The 22242-nt window shown below is 37.1% G+C and overlaps 1 protein-coding gene across 4 annotated transcripts in view; it reads right to left on the minus strand.

Annotated features, from left to right (window-relative positions):
• The window catches only part of CC2D2A (coiled-coil and C2 domain containing 2A), a 52611-nt gene extending 30369 nt beyond the window's left edge, over positions 1–22242 (minus strand). Inside the window, exons 1-13 of one of the 4 annotated variants that reach the window (XM_064418614.1) lie at positions 22064–22242; positions 16861–16949; positions 16260–16361; positions 14330–14431; positions 13247–13423; positions 12926–13076; positions 11625–11761; positions 10224–10355; positions 8517–8726; positions 6501–6601; positions 3614–3754; positions 3030–3186; positions 739–968 (exon numbers count right to left, since the gene is read on the minus strand). In XM_064418614.1, coding sequence (XP_064274684.1) covers positions 739–968; positions 3030–3186; positions 3614–3754; positions 6501–6601; positions 8517–8726; positions 10224–10355; positions 11625–11761; positions 12926–13076; positions 13247–13423; positions 14330–14431; positions 16260–16361; positions 16861–16949; positions 22064–22103 — 1769 coding nt within the window. In that variant the 5' untranslated portion in view covers positions 22104–22242. Of the gene's footprint in view, positions 1–738; positions 969–3029; positions 3187–3613; positions 3755–6500; positions 6602–8516; positions 8727–10223; positions 10356–11624; positions 11762–12925; positions 13077–13246; positions 13424–14329; positions 14432–16259; positions 16362–16860; positions 16950–20686; positions 21657–21713; positions 21861–22063 lie in introns of those variants that run through there. The other 3 variants (XM_064418615.1, XM_064418617.1, XM_064418616.1) reach the window with 3 other exon arrangements.

Raw genomic sequence — 22242 nt, forward strand, 5'->3', positions numbered from 1 at the left:
CTTTAGAACCTTTACTTAACAGGCGTTTTATCTTTTTGTGAATATAAAATTATTTTAAAACTATCAAGTTGAATTTTGGATCCACAAAAGTTAACTCCATACAAAAGAAGTTATCTAGGAAAAAAAAATTCTTTTCCACCCTGTTCCTTCAAAGCACAAAAATTATATCGAGCTAAAATTTTGAAGTTTTCAGTCATTGGGAGTACAACAGCCAAGCAGCATTCCCTGGTGATGCTATTTGTGATCTAAGTACAAAACAAAGCAGTATTCAAATTACTGAAATACAGCAGATGTATGTTAAATTGTATGTGCAAATATGGAAAGTAACAGAAAACAAGTACATTCATTTCTTACAGTGCAATCTCTGGTTTAGTACAAAATTTTTCTGTTCCCTTTGTTGAGTACAGCACAGACCTTGTGTACAGGACCAGCTAGTGAAAGTGGTACTATCACAGCAACCCAGACTCTACAGTGAAACCAGATTTTTTACATCTGCACCCTGTTCTGTGCAGATGCTCGAGAAATAGCAGAGGGTTCAAAGGAATTGTGCAGACATGCATTTTTAAGTGCACTATGTACAAGGTTAGATGTGACTTGAAAATGAATTAAGCTGTATCACCTTCAAAAGCAGAGGTTTCATCACTAGGCTAAACATGCATCTGAAATTGTATAAACAAGCAATTAATAAATTACAGAAATTCACAAGTAAGGTAATTTTCTGGCCAACATTTGTCTTACCGAGGACATTGCTCAGTTGGAGTTATGCTTCCTGAGAGGGTCAGCTCAGGAACTAGAATAGGCTCTCCAGGTTTCCTTCTGCAGTTGTCAGCTTTTTCTCTAACCTGCTGCTCTATTTCCAGGCTATTGGCCATTTTAGGTGGGATGGGTTTTATACGTTCCTCACCAAAATCATCATCTTCTGATTCTTCATCTACATGAGTATCTTTTTTCTTTTTCTTCTTGGACTTCTGCATATAAAAACAATAACATTGTTTCTGATTGTGTTTCAATCTCTGCCATTTTTTCTCTTGTTCTCTTGATTCACAAGTGCTAAACAGATGGTGTATGTACAGTAAAATGACAGTATAATTTCAGTACTACACACAAACACATAAAAGATTTCTCTCATTGTAAAGGACTGCAGCAGTTTCAGAATTCAGCAATTCATTCCATTCATATGGCTTCAAAATCATGATGTGCTCCAAGCAAAACATTTACTTAATCTTCTCTACCAACTTTCAAAATCAGCATGTTTCTTCAACATTTTGGCTAGATGCTGCATTCTCATTTGCCTGAGCTACCACGTACATTCTGTTAGGATTGAAGGAAGACTGCTCAGCCAGTAGACACAGTTGTTTGAGAAGCACTGTCTGCACATACACTGACAAAACAAATGCACATGTGCCACAAACTATGGAGCACAAGTGTTTTTGGCTTAGCAGTATCCTTACCATGAGCAGAATGATCCTTTCCCTTCCTCATGCCAAACAAGAATAAACATACAGATCAACACATGCCTTTCAGCATCGCTTGAGCTACAGAACTCCAGTGTTTAAGTGCATACTCAGTTTTAAACAGCTGCAAAACACTTCCTCCTTCCACAGATTTCTAAATTACTTGGAAGTACAGCTTGCTTGGAAGCAACAAGCCACTTCACAACTTAACACATCATAAGCAAAAGAAGAGGAAGGAGAGCAAACAGATTCTGCTCATTAACTAAAGTAGTAAGCCAAACAACTTGTTCACATATTTTTCTCAAAAAATATTCTTTCTTTGCCGAATTTTGTGTTATCCTTCCTGCTCTTGTATTTGCTTTTAAATTTATTTAGTCTCACCTTGCTCTAGTGTGTTTGACTCAGGTGACCTGTACTAGGAAGAAACCAAGAGGAGTGATTAAGTTAAAAAGTACTTTGAGTAAAATAAAATAAAGCACTTCTGGATATGAAAGAAAGGTAATTTCACTCCAAAAGGAAAGAACCACAATCCTCTCAGTCTCAATATAGTTTGTGACTAGCACAATAAAAAGATGCCACAATGGTATTTGTGAAGGCATGGATGAACAGTTTGCATTAGGATCAATGTTCATTACTGCCTGCCTTCATTTCAAGGTTTACACTTACCTTATCCTACAAGTGAACCTACATGATGCTAATGAGTCATGTGCACACTTGTGTTTTGATAACAGGAATTTCCAATTCCTGCATATTGGCTTCCTCTCAAATAATTTAAATGCCTTCCATAGAGGCTACATGTACAGGAAAAGACTCTCCATAAAAGTATCAGCAGACACACTAGATTCTTGAAAACTGCATTTGAAGCATTTTCTTAAGCTTTATTTTTCTTTGATATCCAAAAACCCAGGGTGCTCAAGCTGAGCAATAATCACATTAAAGTATAATCACCATTACCCCAAGGAATCCAGTATATTGCCATGTAACTGTGAAAGCAAACCTGATTTTGCCACAGTTGATTTCAAAGATAACCTTTTGCAGTGTGTTGCTGAAGCAGCTGTACTTCCCAATATCCCTCTGAAGCACAACCGAGACCTTAACTACAGCACAGATTTAGCAATAAAGCTTTGCAAAGGTGAAAGGCTAGAATATTAATTAAATCTTCCAGACATTCCTGAATATAGCGAGACATTCTCAAACATATATTTACATGAGATGACATTAACTGCGAGTTCATTAGAAACACAACTTAATTATCCTGCTTTGTCACTCATAGGCACAAAGTTCATCCATGTTTTTTCTTTGCAAGAAATAAATTAATTTAACAGGAATGCTGCACAAATACCAAACTGAAAGAAAGAACTGAAGTGCTGAAAATCAGTAGCAGAAAAACAATGCCTCACAAAAACCTAATACATTCTAATTTTTTAATTAACAACTACTTGCCTAACAAATTCTAAGTAGATAGAACATATCAGAACATATACATAACTGAATTTTTTTTCTTATTAGAAGGAGAAATTTTTGACACATTTACTAGTAATTTTTTTTCTGTGAAATTGAATGATTTAAACAAACCTGCTTCTTCTTCCAGGATTTCCAGTCATGTAGCTCAGTTTTATACTCCTCCATTTTCTTTTCGTATTCTTCCATATATTCTTCTAGCAATTCCTTTATCTCGGCCTGAATTTCTGCTTCATATGCTTTTTCATCTGATTTCTGATCAACCTCTTCCCTTCAAAACAACCATTAGCAGCACGTTGCATAAAATTACATAAGAGTTTCAATTAAGTCTGTAACACATAACAGAAATCTACTTCTCCATGAATTAACTTCATTATATCAAAAGTATGTTTTATTTAAAAAGACTAGCATAGATACTCTTAAGTGTTGATAGCAGATAATTATATCAATTCCAGATAGTAACTTTATTTACTCATTAGTCTGTAGAAATTCCTTTCTGCTAGTTTTTAAGTTATTACTTATTTAAACCTTCCCTCTTTCCCAAACTCAAAAGGAATAGTGGCTGGCTAAAAGTGCCTGCAACTGCTCAAAGTCTTACTTCTGCATACCAAAATTCTAAGTTTCTAAATTAACTAATCTTATTACAACCCCACTGCTAGCAAATAAAGTACAAAAAGTATCAAATTATCAAGACATACTTCCTCAAATAAAGTTTCATGGGTGTGTTAGTAAACTTCTGAAAGTCCCGGAGGGATTTAATTTGTTTCCAAACTTTGATAATGGTCTTAAGCAGTATTCTGTCTTTTTCTTGTTCAGCATCACGAAGTCTTCTGGTTTGTCTAGAAATATACATGCATAGCACGAGATCAATCAGAACTGTCTCACTCAGTGGAACAGATTGAAAACTTGGGATACCAAAAGCCAAGTGATAGGGGTTTCAGGGTGATTGATGGCTGCAGTGGTTTACATCCAAGGAACATAAAACCTAGACTTGAAGATTGCAGGATTTTATTTCCTCCTATATTCCAGTCTCTTTCATTTGGAACAATCTGACTTCAATTAAGTCTGTTCTTTACAGATCTCACAGTTTTCGGAAATGCTTATTACAGCTGTACATAATTAAAAACATTTTAAAGTAAATTCATGTAAACATCAGCCCGGGAAATCTACACTGCTGCTATGAAGTAATGCTCATTACATGTGTACATTATGAAAGATGTTTTAAAATTCATATGCTTCTAGTTTCATTAAGAAGGACCTGAAGAGATGAAGTAACGTAATAAGTCCTTTGACAGACCTTCAAGATTCTTAATACAAACAAAATTAACATAGCCTTTTTTTTGGTCTCAGAATTGGTATTTCACATTTCCACCCTCTGATCTCTTTGGAAAAAGGCTATTCATTAGCACTTTTAATGACCACCACACACTTCCAATGTAAATGTCCATGCAGCACAAGCACAAGCTGTTTCACTATTATCCTGGTACAAAACGAAGTCTGTGATTAAAAAATAAACCAATATAAACTAACACATTGCTACTTGTAATATTCAGAGAATGTGGAAAACAGATGGAGTTAGAGCTGAGAGAAGAAAGACATAATACATCATTTAACAGCATAAGCCAATTTAGGGAAAACAATAAACAAAGAAGAAATGCAGACTTCAGAAAGTCATATGAGTAACTTCTCCACTTCATTAGCTAGCAGTCTGCATATTACTTATCCATGTAGCAACTTTTTCTTTTTTGTCTACCAGATGATGCCAGAAGTTGAAACTTAAAGGCATGAGGAACATAGAGATCAGTAACCACACTTATCTAATGTATGGGATTTGGAAGCAGGACCTTTCAGCAGAGAATCATCTCTGCTAAAATACATTACCCACATGAACCTGAAACATAGAATCCACAGCATTCCTACTTCAGGAAGTGAAGATGAATTTCCTAATCTGAAAAGGTTTTCTGTATTCAGGTGACGTTTCTTCCTCAAGCCAATGGAAAATTACAGCTTTGATCTCCAGAAAGCAAAGGGTATACATCTGTTATGTTATTGCAGGGTGGAGAAAACAATTAGATTATTTTCCATGCTACATGTCTGTAACTTCTCTCGAGTGTTCTACATTGACCATCAGGGAAATGCAACATTAAAAGAGAGACAAGGCAGCTCAGATGATTTTACCAACACAAGTAGTCCAAGTTAGTACTGAATACCATGACAGCAAAAATTCCTGAGCCCATCTGAGCTTCACATGTGTAACAGCTTCCAGTAACAAAGCTGTAGCCAAAATGAATTACAGATATGAAAAGCTCTAGAATAATACCAGCCAAACTCATCTCATGTTACTTAAGCAACACTGATCTCAATGATTTCAGCTGAGTTTCTCCAGATTCACAATAGCATAAAACTAAAGCACTCAAGATATAGAAAAACACATCATATACACAGAAGATGTATTCTTTCTTACTGGAGTTCACCATCAAGCAAGCCTCAGGTGCCAAAACCCAAGAATCTCATTCCCACAGTGAATTTTCCCATCACCATTCCCATGCTTTCCCTAGTGAGAGCTCCTGTCTCCAAGGTACAGTATGGTAACTGCACACCTCCTGCTCCTCGTCCCCTAGCAGATATGTTAATAAGATACTGATAAAAGCCATTCCATTTTCAATTGAAGGAATTCTTTTTCTTTCAGCATAAAATAATAAATTATAGACTACTTTATGTTCTCTCTAAGAGGAGTGTGTAGATGTGTAAGTTTAGCAGATGTAAATTTCAAGGCTGAAAGTAGAGTTGTTATTAAAAACATTTTTCTTCTTCATATTGTGTGTAATATGACCCATCATATCAATTTATAGTTCTGTTTCCTTCAATGAATACCTTACTGCCTAGTCTTAGATTGTGGAAAACTTTCAGACTTTTGTTATCTACTAGTTAAAAGGCTGTTCAGCATGGATATCCAAAATAACTTCGTTTTTATCATACTGCTAACACTTACAGTTCATCACTGTCCATTTGCCAAAAATAATACAAACTGTTACTACCGAGCCAAAAACTGTAGTATATTTTTACTACCCAGCTTTTCTCCAAGAACAATAACTGTAATCTTGTAAAACAAAATTCTACCACTTTATTTGTATTAACCCAATGTCAAAAGCATGGCCAAAATACCTTAGAATGGGAAGGAAATCAAGAACATTCATGTAATGAAGAAGAGGATGGAAAAAACTACGGGGTTTGTCTGTTCAAAAAATTACCTTATTGCATTGTAAAAACTTTGTGCATCCAGCTGAAGTCTGCTGAAACTTCAATTATATTTAATTACACAAAACATACCAGTAAATAGCTACTAAGAAATTAATAAACATAATCAAATTAGACCACTTTTGAATGAAAATTTCAGCCTAAACTGTATTTTCTTCATAATGTTTTATGCAACTTCTCAATGAAAACTCTTAAATCCTCAAAATTCTTCTAGAGCTGTTTATAGTAGAATTTAAATGTCTAATATGAATCATATTCTATACCAACATGTAAAGGAAAAAAGGAATACAATTTTAAAAACCAACAATTTAATGAATTTATACTCACCTGATCTCCATTTTGTATTCAGGTATGCTTTGTTGAGCCACAGGAACACCATCACCAGCACCTTCCATACTAGAGTGCACTGCACTCCTCAAAGCATGCAGCTTGAACAAAGAAAAAAGCATTTAACAGATGGCTTAACAAGGTATGCAGAGCACTGCACTTTGAAAGGAAAGAACTAATTACTAATGACAGAAAAACCCGAACTATCCTGATTCGGCATTTACAGGGTTTTGCCATGTTTGAGGTGATTCCTCAGCGTGACAATTTAATTAGGATCCCTGGATACAGGAGGGAGATTTACTAACTTTTATCACTGCAGCAGATCTAATCAGGGGAAGACAGATCTAGGGAGCATTCTGAAAACTCAGGAATCAAAGCTGTAAGTGGAAAAAGACCTAAAGTCAGCAAAAACCCCCAACTTTCACAAAAGCCTTTCTTGGGACTATGAAGGGCTACTAAAGGTAATCCTTGGTGGATTAGAAAATCTCAGAATCATAGAATAGAATCACAGAATCATTAAGGTTGAAAATGGCACAGCTTTTGGCCAGTCAATCCTCTTGACTTGCCTCTGGTTGCCTGGGATAAGAGACTGACCCTCACCTGGCTACAGCCTCCTTTCAGGCAGTTGTAGAGAGCAGTAGGGTCCCCCATGAGCATCTCCAGGTTAAACCATCCCTGAAAGGAGGGTGTAGACAGATCTTGGTCTCTTCCGTCAAGTAACGAGTGACAGGACAAGAGGAAATGGCTTCACATCCCAGGGAGGTTAGATTGGATCTTGGGGAAAAAAGTTTCTTCACTGAAAGTTTTGTGAAGCTGCAACAGGCTGTGCAGAGACACCCACCATCCCTGGAGGTATTTAAAAGATGTGCAGACTGGCACTTGGGGGTTCGTGGGTTAGTGATGGATGTGGCAGTGCTGGGTTAATGGCTGAACTTGATGGTATTAGAGGTCTTTTCCAACCTTAATGATTCTATGGCTTTATAGGTTCCTATAATGAAGACATGGATAACTCAAATATTCTGCTACACACAGCACTAAGGCAAACCCTTCAAAAGTACTAACAGAACAAAGTATACCAAGGAATTATTTTGAGACACCATATGAAACATCTGTCCATCATCAGAACTATTATCTAATGCTTTATATAAAAATTCAGAAATATCTGTACACCACCTACTGACCCTCATTACATTAATCTAAAAATGAGCTTGTCAATGATTATTTTTCCCTTATAACAATTCTTTAATGTATAAAATAATGACCTTCAGTTTATGGAAATCTGAATGTATATATATTTAATAATCCAACTAATTTTTGACAGACAAGTGTTCTTGTGTGCCCTGATGACATCAGAATTGTGTTGACAATGCCTAATGTTCATGTGCATGCTTACACCAGAGGAAACCACTGCCATTACTTTCAATGTAGAGACAGAGGAAGAGTGGTGGTACACAGGGGATGAGCAGCCCTGTCAAGCTCACCCAGCAAGACAGCAACAGAGGAGCCTGCATCCAGCCTTGGGTTTTGCCATGTCACAAGAGTCCCACAGTAAATGTGGCAGCAGTATGCATTCACAACACAGCATCTGCCACAGATACACACCTGGAAACAGGTTCCACTTTTGTACAATCTGGTGAAATTAAACTGCTTCCTTTTACTTTGATTTGATAACTGAAACTAAACTTCACTAACTTCCCTCCATCACTGAATAATGTCTTTTGCTGTCTCCCTGTCAGAGCTGCTGTACACAATCCTGTAATGTCTAATCTGTCACTCACTGGGAAACATTTTGGATACTCTAAGGAATACTATGCAAATGTTATTGTATTCCTTTTACTTCAGAGTTAATTCAAATTCAAAGACCAAAGAAATTCTTTATCTAAAAAAATGCAATTCTGCACTGAACACACAGCAACTCAGTCAAATATTTGGGTTTTTAACTTCTGACAAGTTCAGTTTTTACCTTAAACTGTCATGTCATTGTCTCAACAAAGTATAAAGACAGAACAGAAATACCTTGTCTGTGAGAAGTTTGGTAAGATTCTTCTGTTTTCTTGCTAAATACTGATCATATAACTGAGCCAGTTTAGCTGCTAACACATGCTCACGGCTAAAACAGGGATGATGGGTGAATATCAGTCCAGAAATATCAATATCCAATTGAAACAGTCCCTGAAAATCTCCAGGTCCAACAAAATACTGATTGGTAGATGTCATTTTTATTGCCTGAAAGAAAAAAAAAGAATAAAATGGATTTAGAGATTCTTATAACAGTATCTTTCAAGTATTTTCTTTGTCAGAAAGGACCCATTTAGCATTACCTACATTTAAATGCTGAGTCTTAAACTGTTTTAACCTCTTGCTTTATTGACAAGTGGGTGGTACCAAATCACCATGGATACTCTACACAACAGAATTTTTATAGCCCACGTGAGGCTGAAATAAGAAGTCATCTTCCTGTACTGAAGGTTTTGCTAAGCAATGAAGAGAATGACACTGGATTAGAAAAAGCAGAGCCTGCTAGTTCTCTTTTGACACACTGGTTTAGTACTGCTTTGTTTCCTCTTAGAACTGAGCTCTAAGATAGAGTCCAACTCTCACAGAACAGTTCTCCTTGTAGATTAGGAACACAAGGAGCTCTCCTTGTAGATTGTGTAGATTAGGAAATATATTATATTTCCTAATATTTTATATATTGCTTCCCCATTCAAATACCAGGGCAACTCAGAGCAATGAAGGCAAATGAAAGCTTTCAGAAACAAAGCTTAAAAAACCTAATTCAATCCATGCAACAAAAAGACACCCATGGCTTACAGCCTCAAGTTAATGAAATCAGAAGAGAATTAACACTGCTTCCAGCTTGGCTACTCCTGCTCCCTCCCTTATTAGGATCCTTCAGAAGACATTCACCAGAGGTATTATGGTACTGTAAAAGATTGTTAGCTATGTAGTGTTTGTTGTAGTCCCTTCCTGAGAACAGGAAAAAGTGGGATTTGGAGGAAATTTAGCTGCTGCATAGGAACTTATTTAGGAGTTATTTAACTCTTTTATAGGACTGATATAAATGGCCATGAAACACACTTGAATCCACCTGATCCTTCCACATTCAGCTTCTCATCAAAAGATACCATGTATCATAAAAATGGCAACTTTGAATTCCTTATGCTTCAACCATTTTTCTGCCCATAAAGGACAAGCTCAGTGTCTTACCACTGTGACTTAGGTATTTCCATGTTACTGTCCATGTCAACATGGTGTTCCTGAAACATGAGCTCTCTTGGCCTATCTTTACATGATCTAAACAGTAAATTTTTCCTGCCTGCAGAAGCATCCTGCACAGATCTGTGCTACTGGATGCAGCCTGTGGGTTGCATATTTATCACCAACATCAAATGAAAGGCCACATTTAAATTTGTATCAACAACAACAGTCAGAAACATTTGTGTGTCCCAAATGAGCACTCTATTTAAAAGTCTTAAAAGTCAGCTTTTCCAAAGAGTAATAGACTTCTAACAAGCAGAACAATAAAGCTTGCTTCAAGATTGCTGAATGGTTTTAATGAAACTTAATAAAGTAGAACTGATTTAAAGAACAGATATGAAATCACAAAAAACAGTCAATAGTCATGGTTCTTAGCACAAAACCCTTCAGGTCACCAGGGTTTCTGGTGCAGAAGAACTGGGACACTGAATCTCAGGAATCACATATATGAAATATGCTTACCTTTCTATATACTGTTTCAAGTTCTGGTGCAATGCCCTCTTCAAGTGAGAAGATTGGAGGCCTAGTAGAATACTTTTTAATTGGATTGGGTAATGCTATGATTTTGCCATCATCACCAAACCATTCTTTCCCCTACAAAAGAAAACAAAATTATATATTGTTTATTACTTTATAAAGGAATTTCTTGAAAAATTATAATTCTTGCAAAAAATGCAGAATAAAAAGTGACTATGGATTGTTTGTGACTGAAATAACCAAAACTTTCCTAATACACCAAAATGAAATCTGCAAATATACCAGAGGTAAGTTTTGAAATTAAAAGACCAAGATGTTGCTCAAACTTTGATTATATTGATTTATTTTTCCTTCAACATTCAGTTTGATAGATTTGAAAAAAAAAATCAATACGTCACTTATTTAAATGTTATTTTCTTAAATCACTAAAATGGAAATAATTTTAAGTCTTGTTTTACACAAGAGCTAAATGGCAGCTCAGATGATTCATCAAAGCACCTCTCAAATCTTCTAGACCAAAACCTGAACTACTTAAACAACACCTATAAAAGCAGACCAGTAAGTATTTGACACAGCAATTGCTATCCACGGCTTCACATGTTCACCATTGCCCTCATTCATCCCTCTCCTCCCTTTACCTGGATTCAAATACAGCTTAAATTAGTGCAGCTGTCCAAGGATGCTGCCCTACCCTGTTAGTTCCATTCCTGTTTTAGATACCTTGTATTTATATTTATTATTACTTTCAATATCAGATCATTGAGCCAAATGTTGATGTGGTAACACCATGAAGTCAAGCAGAAAACTAACTGGGTTCCAACTGCCCATTCAAAAATTTTAGATCCAAATGTTCCCAATCTGATTAGCAAAAGCACATGAAGAATACACAGAATCACACAAAAAAAAATAAAGGGCAGCTACTGCTCAGGAGTTTAAGTCTATACTGAATACACATCTTACCATGTATAGGATGATAATACAGGTGGACAAAATATATCCAAGCTACTTTCCCAAGTCTATTCCAAGTCTTCAAGAAATACTTAAAAATCTGAAAGGATTCTAAAACCTCTCTGATAATATATACCAATATTTAATCAGCCTTACAGCCTGATCAGTGATCTGTTCCCCAGCAGGCTACAAGCAGAGCCAAGAAAAGACAACAGTTTTGTAAGATCCACTCTGATGTTCTGACTTTAGCTTACACTAAAAACAGACTCCTAAAAAAATATGTATTTCCCAACATCTGATGCTGCTAAACATTTTGAAGATGAAAGCTCCATATTAGCATGACCATCCACTTACTTAACTATAACAAAAATAAGATACTTATAAAGATATAAAAATATACTGATAAAAGTTACAACTAAAAAGGTAGCAGTGACTTACTTGGTCCTGTCTGAGTATTCTGTTTTCTAAAATATTTTGATTAGACTGTGATACAATGGGCCTTTCTCCAGTGTAAAGACCTTCATCCTCAAGGTACCTGGGCTGCATATTTCTAGGCATCTTCTCAGAAGCAGGCACTAATGAGACATTAAGAAGAAAATCATGTAAAATATCTTGTAACTGTAGTTTTAGTTTGTTAATTCTTGAAATGATCGGCACTGTATATTAAGTATGCTGTCAGAAGTATTTTACTAATAGGAAAAAAAGAAATAAATATAGAATTGAAACAGGTCCTTATCATAATCAAGACAGATCTCTCATATTAGTACCATCAAGTGTCACAATTCTAACAAACCAATAACTAAAAATTTCTTTACAAAAAATACTTCAAGTTACTTTAGTGTTAATGGTTACTTGCAGAACAGTGTAAAAAACCTCGAGCAGCAACTGACTAGAGAAGCATTTCTAAGCCTTTCCAATGGAAAATGAAACTTTCAGACTAATCAGACCTTCAGTTAATAAATACTTTGCTTAAGCTAGTCTCATACAAAATATAAAACATGCATAAAAGAGTTATGTTAGCCAAATGACAGCAGGTGGAATTTGTTCTGAAGACCTGCCTGCAAGGCTGTTTCATTGTGCGTATGGATTCAGCACTTTTCAAGAAGCAATCTCAAAACAGGGAAGGATTGTACTGAGGGTTACAACAAAAGTTTTCCCTTAAATCAGAACACACTGGATCACACAGGAAGTAGTCAGAACTAAAGTACAAGACATGAAAAAACAGAGGCATACAATGTCAAATGTTATGACATTGCACTGCATGCTGTACTGGTACCATTCCAGTATACACTGGGAGACTTGTTTCTATTTCTTCCAGTTCAAATATCAAATAGCAAGTGATACTATAAAGCAATTTTTTGGGACTTTGAATTACTGTGGGAATAAAGCAAAAAAGTCAAAGATATGATCTATGCTGTATACATTAAATAACAGCAGAAGAGGGGCTAGCACCTTGCACTTCCTACAGACAGCAGTGAGGAAATTACCCCAAACCAACTGAGGGGCCCTGAGTACACTTGCCAGTGCAGCAGGTGATGACCTGCTGAGGTGTGCATGCCTCCAGTTAATCCATCTGTCAGCCTTTTTCAGACTCAACTGGATGAGCAGTGTCAGAGAGCTGCAATTAAACATCTCTCTCTGCTGCCAGAGGTAGTCAACACAAGATTTACTCAGCAGATCACAGGGTGCCATGCTATGCAAAAATCCAGGAACTAGATGGATAAGCACAATCTTCATACCTGCTAACATGCTGGGAATGAAGAGAAATTCTTTTTCCCTTTTCACTTGCTCAGTGTAGTTTTCACAATCAACAGGTTTCACTACTACAAGGTCTTCATCTGTCTGCCCTATGAATAAATCATCATCTTTCACTAGGCGTACGTCGTCATCCTATAGTTTAAGTGCAAACATCTCTGTTAGTTTGTCTGTTTCTTAAGAAAGTTTCTTAAGAAAGTACACTTTGAAAATTTTTAAGGAAAGCAAAGATGCTGTTTTATATAGACTAATAAAATTAACAAAGTCTGAATAAAAAATATTAACATTTATCCTATAGTTCTCACCATTTCATCCTCCTCTTGTTCATCTTCATGAGTTTCGACACATTCCTCCTCCACCTCTTCTTCTTCACTTAATCCATTCTTTTTCCTGGCTCCAGCTTTCATTTTCTCTGGTACAGCATCAAAATTGAAGGTAAAGAAATTATATGCTTCTTCCTCAGAAGGAAAATCATTCTGGAACTAAAAAAAGAAGACAAAGATACTGCATGATGGTATTTTAAGAAAATTAGAGCAAGTGAATAAATTGAATAAATGTTCCTATTAATAATATGAAATAGCAAACATTTATAACAAGGTAATTGTTATTGTATCTCAAACATAACTCATTCAAATACTGAAGTTAACTGAAATTTGTAAACAATTCATGAAACTTTCCCTATTTCTATATATTCATTCAATATTTCTTGCAAAGTTTTGTTTAAAAAAGTTTTTATATTTAAAACAATATTAAATTTAATTAAAATTAAAAACAATATTAATTTCAAACAATATTAAATATATTTAAAAGTTTTTATATTTAAAACAATAAGAATTTCAACATTCTTATTGTTTTAAATATAAACCATTTGTGAATCAGAACACCAAAGTTTAAGTTCTGGCCACACTGCAGATACCCAGGTAAATTATATGAAGAGAAATTTCTAATGGCCTTTTGCCTCTAAAGGATCCCAGACCCTTCAGCATTAGGAAGAATCCCCTAAGAAAAGAATTAACATTACTACTTTGTTGCTAATAACTATCAATATACTAGTTGGTAAAATGCTTTAACTGCCAACTGGTGGCACTCAATAAAAAGGATTTAAACAGAAGACACATTTTTCCTGGAAACTCCTGTAGTGTCCAGAAGGATTTACTAGAGCTTTTTGGGTTTTTTAATCAAATGACCCAAAACCATTCTTACATTTGATGACGGTTCCTTTTATATACATCAATTATTGGCATATACTGCTTGTGAATTTTTAAATTAAATAAAAGCTCCACTGCTTACGACTGAATTCTGTCTCCTTCTTCAAACAGAATCGTGAAGCCATATAAATGCTAAATTAAATTAATATTCATTATTGAAATGGAGGAATTGGTACTTACTGTTGACTTTTGCTTAAGCTTTTTTACAGAATCACGAAACTTTACTTTTGATGGTAAGTGTGATTCACCCTCTGGCATCTCCCTGAAATTATCATCATCAGACTGCATAAAAACATATACATAAGTTTTAGCATACATTCAGTGAACCATAAAAAATACAAACAATTGACTACATTTATTGGGTATTGCATTTTTACAGAAAAAAAAACCCAACAAAAAAACCATCACCACTGTGCTAACAAATGGATTCCATATTTATTTTACAAGGGTACATCTTACTATTACTTAATTCCTTTGGGTCAAGAAATAGACTGTAGAGTATGAAGAAATGGTTCACTGCATAAATGACAGTAGCTGTCCTCACTGCTGATGGGATCATTGTTTCTGCACTCCTGAACAATCACATGCTGATGTCCAAAGGGAGAGTGGGGAGGCAGCAATGGAAGCCCTGCCCTCGGGCACACAGCCCCAGCAGGGCAGCAATGCCAGGGGAGCTGCTGCCAGGGACTGCAGCCCAGGTAAGGGAATCAGGGCACTTCTCAGACAACCCCTGCTGCACTCAGGAAAAACCTCTCTGGTATTGTTTAAAACACGTGTGGTCGTTGCTTGGGTGCTGAAATACACACTTGATTATTTATTTTATTCTTTCAAACAATTATTGCTAGGCTACTCTCTAACTCCATGGGTGACACACCCCTGCCTTTACAAGAAAAGAGGTATCATGTTTATCCACTCCCAGTCCTCTCCAGGCTTATGCGTCCTACACTAAGATCACTGGAAAGGTCACTGGCTCTGAGGTTGCTTCAGCAAGTTCATTTAAGTGCTTCAAAGTGATTTTCATCAGGCTTAACCAACAAAAACACATCTACCACTCTATCAGTTCTTCCATTCTATCTGTTCTTCCTCTTTGTGGCTGGAATTGTTAGATTAAAGGAAGACAATTCTTAAGTATACCTGTATTACACCTATATTTCAAAATAGTAATATCAAAATAAAATGTCAGACTCTGTCAATCTGATGGCCATTGTTTAAAAACAATGCCTTGTGTATAAATAAGTACAAGAGACAAAACCAACATGTAGGTTTCACATATACTTGATATAAAATTAATAAACAACTATAATTAAAGAATATCACTTCTGCATTTTCCTAATACAAATATATTAAAACAGCACTACTTAACTGAAAGCTGTCATAATTACTTATTATAAGATAACATTGCCAAGAGTCTTCCCACAACATACATGAAATGGCAATTCTCCCCTAGACAAGTGATTTAGCCAGGCTAAATCATATTGTTTGGAATTCCATATAAAGGTGTTACTGCTATATGCTGTTATTTCCTGGGAATAACGCATTCTTTGGAACACATTTTCTACAGGCACACAATCTTTCTGTGAATTCTGAAGAACATGAGTGGTGATTCTGCACAGGCAGAGCTTTTCTTGTTTTTTTTAATACAAAATTAATTTCATAACAAAAAAAAAAGCTTATACAAAAAAACCAATCAATATAAAATGGTAACAAGGAAATACAATAAAATACAATGACAAAGTTAATACCCAGCATTTAGCAATTGCACTGTTCAAATTTATATAAAGCTCTATTACAGTGGGAGTTTTATTTATATAAAGCTCCTGTTATAGTAAATTTCAAATACTTCAAGGCATCTTAAGCAACAGAAGTCATAAACCTCTAAATGACAGAATTTTCCCATGATGTCCATACTATAATGTAAGCAACTTATTACTGTTAAATACATACAACAAAAACAATAATCAGAATGGTTCCCTTCTGCTTACTAATTCAAACAGCAGCATAATTTTGTTAAATGAAACTGATCTTCAAGAGTGTGCAGACTTTGATTTTTTACATGTTTCACACTCACTTTCTTTTGATAATAATAGCAAGATAGAATGCACATTTTTACCGTTTTATCCAGTCTGACTCCTGTTTTTTTTTCTCTGATGCCTTTTAAGCGCCTTGGTTGTGGACTGGGGTCTTCTTGTGATAAAGAAATTTCAGCTTTTGTCTAAGCAAACAAATGAAAAAAATGTTTAGCTGTAACAGAAACAGAAATAGATCAAAGCTACAATGATTCCCAGGAACTCAACACTTACTTGTATTTGTGTTAGGGACAGAATCTCTAATTATAAAATCAGCTTAAGTGATTTTCCAGATCCATATATTAATGCACCTTATTAAATTGTACAGCAAGCACACAAAGAAATTCACTGCTTTCAAAATAGTGTAAGAAAATTTTTGACAACACAGAAGGAACTTGTAATTATTGTATCATCTGAATTACAAAACAATGATACCTTTTATGTTACTATCAACAAATTAAATATAGACTTTAGAAAACAGCAATACAGAATGTAACTGTACTGATGAACTGAGGACTCTTTCAGCTTCAGAAATAAAAAGCAAATATCCCAACTCAAATCCACATAGCATAAGGCAAGTAAAATGAAGTGGGTGTTCCTTATAAGACTGAGGTCAACCAAACAGGATTTCTGAAGGATTCTCACCCTTGCTGCTTTCAGTTTCTCTCTCATTCGCTGTCTAACAGAAAGCTCTGCAAAGCTTGTTCTTGATGTAGAAGGAACAGGTGGCAACTCTGAAACAGAGAAAATATGGTAAGGTGTTTAAATTAAGTATTTTCTGAAAGAAATTTATGGAAAATAAAACCATTTATACTGGAGTCCCACATTCCAACAGAAAGAATTTGGATGAGAAAATATGAATGAATGAAACATTTTTTTGGAATCCAGTCTTTACAAAGTATAATTTAAATGTCTTGAAACTATAACAGATCTATCTTTCATTATATACTATGAACCACTGTGAGAAATGCTTAAGCAACTTTTAGTCCACTAACATTCAGAAAAGAAAAATACATTAAGATAAACCTCACCACCACTGATTGTACTCAGAATCACCAAGAGATTTGGGGGAATTCTAGTATTTCCAAATTATACAATTTATTACCTGTATTTGTTGAAAAGAAAATTTCATTGTATTTGGAAACTTTCAAAGGAATGAACAAAGTGCTAACCCCCTTTTTTGCACAAATTTTTAGCATCTGCTTCAATCTAACACCTTTAAAAGATTTATTAATAATTTGAATGGTGCAATAGTGTTTATCTGTGTACAGAAAACACAAGCAAGAATTCTCAGGAAGTCACATGTTTCTCAAAGATGGCCTTTGAAAGTTTTTGGAATTGAGAAAAAACTAGCAATTTCTGAAACTTCAGGCTCATGAAAGATTGCAGTACACATAAAAAAGGCTCTGTCTGCTGGAGATGGAAATGATGAACTTTAATTGTAGTATGAAAGGTGGGTATACACTGGAAAAAAATATAACTTTTTATTCTAGCACTGGAACTGAGTCCCTTAAACAGTTATGGAACCTTCACCAGCACAAGCTTTTAAGTTAAAAAAACAAAAACAAACAAACAGATAAACTTCAACCCTCAAAGAAACTCAATCAAGCTAAAAACCCCACCAAACTCAGGTATCAAGACTTAGAAAAAAATATTTCAAGGAAGAAGCTGGTCTAGAGTTACCTTTAGATTTTCCTCATGTGAATTTTTTCTACCATTTAATTCTGTTCAGTTAGCATGCAAAAACATATTCTATTTCATTGCAACAAATGTGTCATTTCAATTCCATTCTGATACATGCAAACTAGAAAGCAACAGATCAGATGATCTGAAATCCTTTACAATTGTCTGTAAACATTTCCAGACAAGCTAGATGAACAGTGTAAACATACAAAATTAGGGCAGAAAAAATCTGCTGCTACTTCAAGCACCTCATAAAGCATCAGAACTTATGCTCTGTATGCAGAATTCTTTACAGTTCACCTGTTCCTTGAGACAACAGGGTCTTTTCTATACATAATGAAAACCATTTTAAGGCTTTGGTTGTTGCATCAAATACTGTGAGATACTGTCATTGAAAAAAAATTACCACATTAAAAATTTTAACCACATTAAAAAATGGTTTAGTTACTTTATTTCTCTGGACATACACTTTTGCTCTGTTGTGAACAGCGGGCTCTACAGCCAACCAAGTTGTGCTCAACTTCAAAATATATCTTGGAAGTGAAGAAAGTAAAACTGATATCCCTGAACACATTACTTTGCAGGATCACCATCAGAAGGCTGAAAAAAATCCACACCATGTTTTGGCTCCTACAGTGGCTCTGTATTTTACATCAGGCAGATCTAACAAGTTTGCTGGATAGTCAAACTGGAATTAAACCTGAGAACCTGAAAATGCCATCTAGTGTTTTCCCTTGATTTCATCTGCACTCAGAGGGGGCCAAAGCCATTGGATGTCAGTGTGGCTTCAAAGCTCTCTGCACTGACTCTGCACTCGAACTTCTGGGAGTGTCTCAACTACAAGACAGATGTCAATGCTGTGACCGAGCATCAGTTACCTGAATGAAAACAGGGGATGGCAACTTCCAGAACAGATCCTAGAAAAACTGCTGCATTTTTCATGGATGCAACTGCATAAATGCATAGTAAGACACAAGCCCAAAAACGAAGAAAAATTTACAGCAACTCTGCAGCTGTGCTGGCTTCACAAGGCAATAACTGCCAGACACAGACTTTTTATTTAAAGCAATTCTTCTTTTGAAATTCTTATTTACTAGTCTAACTAGTGGACTGACATACAGCCATGTCATTCCATTTAAGAAAGATATAAAGGCATTAAGCACACATATAATTGAATTAAGAGTAAAATACTGAATTTCTGAAAACAGATTGCAGTAAAAAAACAGTAGAGACTGACTGAATGTTTGAAAGACTAATACAGAAATCATGCTGAATAGTAAGTGAAGAAGTAGCTGACGGACATGTTTAAAGAAAAGCTTGCCATGGTGGGCCAAGAATAATAATCATTCCATGCTAGAAGAAAATAAACCACCTATTTGATGGACATGACAAATTGATGATTCCAGAAAAATTATCTACTTCCCACTTGTTTTAAAATACAGTTCTCTTTTCCTGAAAAAGGCAGTGTGGGGGTGTATATACTTTTAACACCACAAATTTAACATAATATGGTGACAACTATGACAAACTAAAAAGGCCTCAGAATAGAAGTGATGTATTATCACAGGCACTAAAATAAAAGCAAAACCAGATAGTGGAGCAAACAGACAATGTAGAACTTTTCAATGACACCTGGAAAACTGCAAGGTGAAATTATTATTTTACTTTTGAATTGTTAGTTATCACTTGGCAAGAAGATGAGAATCAGAAATTCATACACAGATCATCACTCCAACAAAGGAGTGAGAATCTCAAATCTACTTTCACTTGATAACTGGGCAACACAACAGCTAACAGCAGTTGTCAGCATATTCAAAACTATAACATGTAAAGCATGGACATTTATTTATAAATCTGTGAAACTGAATCCTCGAGAGGTGAGGGGAAGTGAAATAAGTTTTGAATAGATACATGAAGGCTTCAGCTCAAAGTGTAGTCTCTCTCAAAATGTGAGATGCAACTTCAAAAAACCCAACCAAATAGGTGGACAAATTATACTGCAATTAAGTAAACCAATGCCACAGTCTATCCAGAATATCACATGCTGTACTTTTCCCTTGATCATAGGAAGCTTGCAAAATCACAGGTATTTTGGAAGCAGAAGTAACAGAGCAAAATACTTAGGAAAACAAAACATTTATCACATATGGAAACTAGCGACTAGTTTTTTTTCTGAAGAGTACTGCTGAGCTGTTCTGTTTATTCTTGGAAAATATGCTTCTGTAAAAGAAAATAACCATCACTAGAGGGTGCCTCCATTTCCCCATGCAATCAACTCTGAAAATTGTTTGGACTCTATCTGTCAACAGCATAGCACTTCCTAGCACAAGCTGGTACAGTGAGACTCAAAAAACTTACTAAAGAAATGTAGGCAGACACTGAAGAGCTGGAAACACCCCTAAATTGTAAATGTCTTTAAAAATTTGTCTGTACCATATTTTGTTAAAATGTGTTTAAGGACAGTAAAATGTGTTTAAGGACATTTTATTTTGGTAAAACTTGACATTGATGAAAAACCAAGTATATTTAGACTTCATTAGATTTTTATTCCACTGAAATATTCTGCTCTTATTTAGACCTTTTATGCATTCTATTTAGGTAAACCATAAACCCATGCAGAAAGATTAGACACCCAGTTCTAGCAGTTTCCCACCACCACATCACTCTCTTACACCCTCTTATGTTGTAGGAGTATTTAATGTGCGACATTAAAATACCTGCCAATAAATCCAGACATCTTCATACCCATGAGAAACACTTCAAGCACAAATTATGTGGTTTACAGTACCATTAGGACTGGAAGGCACCTCTGGAGATCAACCAGTCCAACCCCCATGGCAAGGCAGTCACCTAGAGCAGCTTCCACAGGAATGTGTCCTGGTGGGTTTTGAATATCTCCAGAACGGGAGACTCCACGACCTCCCTAGGCAGCATTCTCCAGTGCTCTGCCACCCTCTATGTAAAAAAAGTCCTTCTCATGTTGAAGTGAAACTTTTCAGTTTATGACCACAGCTCTGTGTCCTGTCGCTAGGCTCCACTGTAAAGCCTGGCACCATCCTCCGGGCACCTGCACTAATGAGATCCCTTCTTGGTCCTCTCCAGACTAAACAGGCACAGCTCCCAGAGTCTCTTTGTGTGAGAGAAATAGGCCAGACCCCTCAGCATCTTCATGGCCCTCCACTGGACCTTCTCCAGTAGCTCCATGTCTTTCCTAGTACAGAGGAGCCCACAGCTGGACACGGAACTCCAGAAGTGGCTTCACTAGGGCTGAGTAGAGGGAGAAGGTCACCCCCTGGACCTGCTGGCCACACTATTCCTGATGCACCCCAGGATACCACTGGCCCTCCTGGCACAAGAGCACTGCTGGCTCATGGACAGTTAGTCATCCACCAAGGCTCCCAGGTCCTTTTCAGCAGAGCTGCTCTTTAGTAGGTCAGTCCCCAGCCTGTGCTGGCACTTGGGGTCATTCCTCCCCACGTGCAGGACCCTACACTTGCCCTTGTTCAACCTCACTAAGTTTCCCTCTGCCCAGCTCCAGCCTATCAAGGTCCCACTGAATGGCAGCCCAGCTCTCAGGAGCAGCAGCCACTCCCCCAGTTTGTACCACCAGGAATCTGCTGAGGGTACATTCTATCCCACTGTCCAGGTCGTTGAGAAACAAACTGAGTAAGACTGGACTCACTATTGATTCCCAGGGAATGCCACAGACCAGAGGCCTCCTACTCTGCTGACCATGACCCTCTGAGCTCTGCCATTCAGCCAGCTCTTGACCCACCTCACTGTCCATTCACCTCACCCACACTTCCTGAGCTTACCTGCAAGGACACCATGGGAGACAGTGCAAAACCCTTGTCAAGTCAAGACAGACAGCACCCATTGCTCTCCCCTCGTATGTAAAAACCGCAAGGGCTTTTTATAACCTAACCATATTTGAACGCGACAGGAGCACGTCGTTTGAGTGCAGCGCTGCCCGTCCGCTCGAAGCCCGAGCTGGCCCGGCGGTGACAAGCACAGACCCCAGCCCTGCGAGGAGCAGACCGCAGCAGCGCTGCCCTGTGCGGCCGGGGGGAGCCTCGGAGCGGAGCCGCGGCCCGAGAGCAGCGCGGGGGCTCCACAGCGAGGGGCCGGCAGCCGGAGCCGCGCCCCGCCGCTGGGAGTCACTCACCGCGCACCGTCTCGGGGGCGTCGCTGGGCCGTGCTGCCATGGTGCTGCTGCGCTCCGCCCGCGGCCCGCCGGGACCCGCAGCCTCCGGCGGCGGCAGCGGGGAGGGAAAGGCGATGGCGGCGGCAGCGCGGCCCGGCCCGGCCCGGCGCGGAGCGGGACCCGGCGCGGAGCGGGGCAGA

The sequence above is a fragment of the Passer domesticus genome, chromosome 4 (assembly GCF_036417665.1).
Source record: "Passer domesticus isolate bPasDom1 chromosome 4, bPasDom1.hap1, whole genome shotgun sequence".
In the NCBI taxonomy this organism is placed as follows: Eukaryota; Metazoa; Chordata; class Aves; order Passeriformes; family Passeridae; genus Passer; species Passer domesticus.